Source organism: Megalopta genalis, unplaced genomic scaffold (assembly GCF_051020955.1).
Source record: "Megalopta genalis isolate 19385.01 unplaced genomic scaffold, iyMegGena1_principal scaffold1122, whole genome shotgun sequence".
In the NCBI taxonomy this organism is placed as follows: Eukaryota; Metazoa; Arthropoda; class Insecta; order Hymenoptera; family Halictidae; genus Megalopta; species Megalopta genalis.
This window is the reverse complement of record NW_027477191.1, coordinates 61,607-66,736: the sequence shown is the minus strand read 5'-3', so window position 1 is coordinate 66,736 and position 5,130 is coordinate 61,607. Positions and strand designations below refer to the sequence as shown.

The 5,130-nt window shown below is 45.5% G+C and overlaps 1 protein-coding gene across 1 annotated transcript; it reads left to right on the top strand.

Moving 5' to 3' along the window:
• Window positions 1-213: 213 nt before the first annotated feature.
• LOC143263683 (uncharacterized) lies at window positions 214-3,639 on the top strand. The gene has a single exon (XM_076528467.1). The coding sequence runs from the start codon at window positions 214-216 to the stop codon at window positions 3,637-3,639; it is 3,426 nt and encodes a 1,141-aa protein (XP_076384582.1).
• The last annotated feature ends 1,491 nt before the right edge of the window (window positions 3,640-5,130 follow it).

Genomic DNA, 5,130 nt, shown 5'->3' with positions numbered 1-5,130 from the left:
ATCGTGCCAAACATCGCTTCAGTGGTACCAGATCAAACAGTCGATCGTACCATGCTCAAGATCCCTCGCAGTACCGAACTCGCAGACTCAAGGTTCCATCGACCAGCACCAGTTGACATTTTACTGGGAGCTGGAACCGCGCTAGCTATACTATGTGTAGGACAAATTAACCTCTCACAACCAGACGGCCCAGATCTTATTTTCCAAAAGACAATGCTTGGATGGGTCATCGGAGGCAGTGTACCAACAGCACAACCAAATCGGCAGGCAACGTGCCACACCACAACAACACTGAAACTCGATTTGGCACGTTTTTGGGAAATGGAAGAAGGTCCACAATCGCAGCATTTGTCAGAATCAGAAGCGACATGCGAACAACATTTTCAAAATACCACCACACGAAATACAGAAGGTAGATATGTTGTCGCACTTCCATTCAACAAAAACAAGCCTAAGCTGGGAGAATCCGACACGCAAGCGCTGAAACGGCTCATATCTTTAGAGCAAAAATTCAAACGCGATTCAGAATTGGAACATCAATACCGAGCAGTCATCCAGGAATACCTCGATCTTGGACACATGTCCGAGGTGCATGCATCACGTCCAGGATATTATCTTCCACATCATGGGGTCATTAAGATGTCGAGCAACACGACGAAACTGCGCGTAGTCTTCGACGGGTCGGCAGTCACAAGTACCGGAATCTCGCTCAATGACACACTACACACTGGACCCAAGATACAAGATGATTTATTATGCATTTTGCTCCGATTCCGCATCCACCAATATGTCATTACCGGCGACATCGAGAAAATGTATAGACAATTTCTCGTGCGCCCAGAGGACAGACAATACCAAAGAATTCTCTGGCGTGACAACAGGAATTGTGTCAAAACATATGAATTAAATACGGTAACATTCGGTTTATCAGCCGCCCCATATCTAGCTATCAGATGCCTTAAACAATTAGCGCAAGACGAGGGTCATCGATTTCCTTTCGCTGCGAAGATTTTACAGCGGGATTTTTACGTGGACGATGCACTCACCGGCGCATCCACTATACAAGAAGCCCTCACACTACGAAACGAATTGACGCAACTTCTTCATTCAGCTGGATTGAATATTAGACAGTGGGCATCCAATGATCAAGAACTGCTAAGCGGGTTACCGGATCAAAACATCAATCAAAAACTCCACCTCGGCGAATCATCCACAATCAAAACACTCGGGATCGTTTGGGATTCAGCGGAGGACTCCATCACTTACACCGTCAAGCCTCTTACGCATGCATCTCGAGTCACTAAACGGTCAATCAGTTCAGAAATCGCGAAAATCTATGACCCATTGGGTCTTTTAGGTCCTATCATCATTGTCGCAAAACTCCTCCTCCAGAAACTGTGGACTCTGAAGGTGGATTGGGATGAAACCCTTCCCATGAGTTTACACACCCAATGGACACGATATTATACACAACTGCCATTACTCAATAATGTGAAATTCCACCGGAAAACCATAATTACTGCCGCTTCAGACATAGAGCTTCATGGGTTCTGTGACGCCAGCGAGAAGGCCTACGGAGCTTGCATATATCTGCGTTCGACCAATGCACAAGGCGAAACGCAGGTCGAACTCCTCGCAGCCAAATCAAAGGTTGCACCATTGAAGAGTCAGTCCATCCCGCGACTCGAGTTATGCGGAGCACTGCTACTTACCGCTCTACTAAATACGATCCTAAGGGCATTACACATCCAGATCGACCGTACAATCCTGTGGACAGACTCAACAATAGTTTTACATTGGCTAAATGCATCTCCACATACCCTGAAAACCTTCGTCGCCAACCGAGTAGCAGAAATACAGTCAAAAACCACAATCTCCGATTGGCTCCACGTCAGCTCCTCAGATAATCCAGCAGATTTACTCTCTCGAGGTCAAACTGTTCAAGACTTCTTGAGAGCATCCATATGGCAACACGGACCACACTGGCTCCGACAGGAACGGGCGCTCTGGCCTATTCGGGAATTGATACCATGTACCGAAGATCCGGAGCAAAGAAAGGTCACCTGTGTGGCCACAACTACCACGCCAGTGGACACGAGTATCCTTGAACGGTACTCATCATGGGGAAAATTGCTGCGGATTATTGCACTATGCCGACGATGGAAACCGGGTCGGATTATAAAGGGGAGTGTCACCGCGACCGAACTGGCACAAACAAAAACCACCATAATCAAATTGGTCCAAGCCAAACATTTCGAAAGGGAACTACGCACCCTTAACCGGCGAGCTGATCAGGAAATTCCACACAAGCTAGCAAAACTAAGTCCATTTATCGATCAAGACGGTATTCTCAGAGTAGGAGGTCGATTACACAATTCAGCCTTGACGTTTTCACAAACGCATCCCATTATACTACCAAAATCACACGTCACGTCCTGCATTATTTTAAAGGAACACACGGACCTATTACATGCGGGGACCCAACACACTTTGTACTCACTAAGGAAAACATATTGGCCAATCGATGGTCGAAGTCAAGTGTGGCAGACCATTTCGAAATGTGTCCGTTGTCGTCGAGCCAACCCACCACCCGTCAATTATATTATGGGCAATCTACCCCGAGCAAGGGTAACAGAATCGCGTCCATTTGCCAACGTGGGAGTCGATTACTGTGGACCATTCTTTATAAAAGAGCGAAAACATAGAAACCGCGGTCGCGTCAAGGTCTATGTTGCGGTCTTCGTATGTTTAGCTGTAAAGGCCGTACATCTCGAGCTCGTTAGCGATCTAACCAGCGAAGCCTTCATCGCAGCACTACGACGCTTCATCGCGAGAAGAGGTTTTTGTACAAATATATTCTCCGATAACGGCACCAATTTCAAGGGAGCAGAAGGTGAATTTCGGGAGCTGCGAGAACTGTCACGTGCGGATGATCATCGCGAAAAGGTGACCACATTCCTCGCCGAACGCGCCATCAATTGGCATTTCATCCCACCACAAACTCCCCATTTTGGAGGTCTCTGGGAGGCGGCAGTGAGATCCTTCAAACATCATTTTAAACGCGTCGTAGGTGTTGAATTATTAACCTTTGAAAATCTAAACACATTAATTATTGACATCGAAGCCATCCTCAACTCCCGACCCCTCACTCCAATTTCATCCGATCCAACAGATCTCCTTGCATTGACTCCGGGTCATTTCCTCATTGGTGAGGCTATCACGAGTCTACGCGAGCGCGACTTGAAAGACACTCCGACGAATCGATTGTCCCAATGGCAACGTATCCAACAATTAAGGCAGCATTTTTGGAAACGTTGGCATCGAGAATATCTAAATGAACTGACTACCCGCAATAAATGGACCAGAGGACATCATCCGATCACTGAGGGCACCATCGTTCTTCTCAGGGAAGATAACGTGCCTTCCATGCAGTGGCCTCTCGGACGCGTAATCAAAACCTATCCAGGCTCCGACGGCATAGTTCGCACAGTCACAGTGAAGACTGCTACGAGCGTGTTCGACCGGAACGTCAAAAAACTCGTCCCATTACCAATCGAATCGGGTGACGAAAACCAAGGACGCAACGAACCCATGACAGAAGATGGCCAGCCCGAGAATTCTACCTCTAACAATTCATAGACATAAGAATCACATGAAAACGCACCTTGACACCACACATCACCTGCACACACCATACACATTATATATTTACCATCAGTATTAGTCACTATACATAAGAAACACTCATTCCTCTTCGATCGGTTCCCTCTCAAGGGGGGGAGGATGTTCCGCGCAGAAACACATAAATCAGGCAATCGGTCCTATCTGTCCTTGGGCCCAGGCGAAAAACCACCCGTAGCAGGCAGTTTCCCGAAAAACCGTTCCTCACTCAAATTTCATCCCTTGTTTCGTTATGTCCGACAGTTGCGCACCAGATGTTAGACAATCACCGCATCCTCAGATTGTTCCTCTGCATACACCATTCAAGTCGAAGCACTTCCGGGGTTTATTGCCTGCTACGGTCAACGTCTAAAATGTGCGAAACCCCCATGTGCGCCGCTCCTAGGTACGGTCCGTGCCTGCACGTGGCCATTATTCGGAGCGGTCACTTTCCCTTCCGTCCTCCTCCTTCTAACTCTCGATCTTGTGCATTATTTTAAACCAATCAGACAGGACAACCGTTCCCACTCTCGACTCAAAAGGAAGGAAGCACGAAGGGTCGACTGGGACACCGAGTTGACTTCGGGAAAAGGATCCCGAGCCCAGTCAGTCTTTCAACCACTTTCAAACCAAACACACTCTACGATTTTCTAGCTATCAGTACCGCTTAGGATTAAGTGTTAGAAATAAAGATTTTATAGTGATTACCATACAAGACAATTCATTATATCATCCCTATCATCGTAAAGGGTAATAGGGAACCGCGTCACATTGAGAAATTCATCTGTACGCGGAAACAACAAACGATTTATCTTCAATATCATGCGAAACACACGATTTCGACACGAATTCTTGCGAAATACGCGATTGTCAAGAAACGAATATGCTTCAAATCATGCGAAATGAACATTTTAGCTTCAAATTCATGCGAATTACACGATTAAGCCTCAAATACACGCGAAACAAACGATTTATCTTCAATATCATGCGAAACACACGATTTCGACTCAAATTCGTGCGAAATACGCCATTTTCAAGAAATGAATAAGCTTCAAATCATGCGAAATGATCATTTAAGCTTCAAATTCATGCGAAATAAACGAATTAGCTTCAAATCCACGGGCATACAAACGATTTAACTTCAATATCATGCGAAACACACGATTTCGACTCAAATTCGTTTGAAATACGCCATTTTCAAGAAACGAATAAGCTTCAAATCATGCGAAATGAACAATTTAGCTTCAAATTCATGCGAAATACAGGAATTAGCTTCAAATCCACGCGAACACAAACTATTTATCTTCAATATCATGCGAAACATGCGATTTCGACTCAAATTCGTGCGAAATACGCCATTTTCAAGAAACGAATAAGCTTCAAATCATGCGAAATGAACATTTTAGTTTCAAATTCATGCGAAATACTCGAATTAGCTTCAAATCCACGCGAATACAAAAGATTTATCTT

Excerpts from the sequence above, each read along its gene's own strand:
- LOC143263683 (XM_076528467.1), top strand. The coding sequence starts at position 214 with ATGCTTGGATGGGTCATCGGAGGCAGTGTACCAACAGCACAACCAAAT.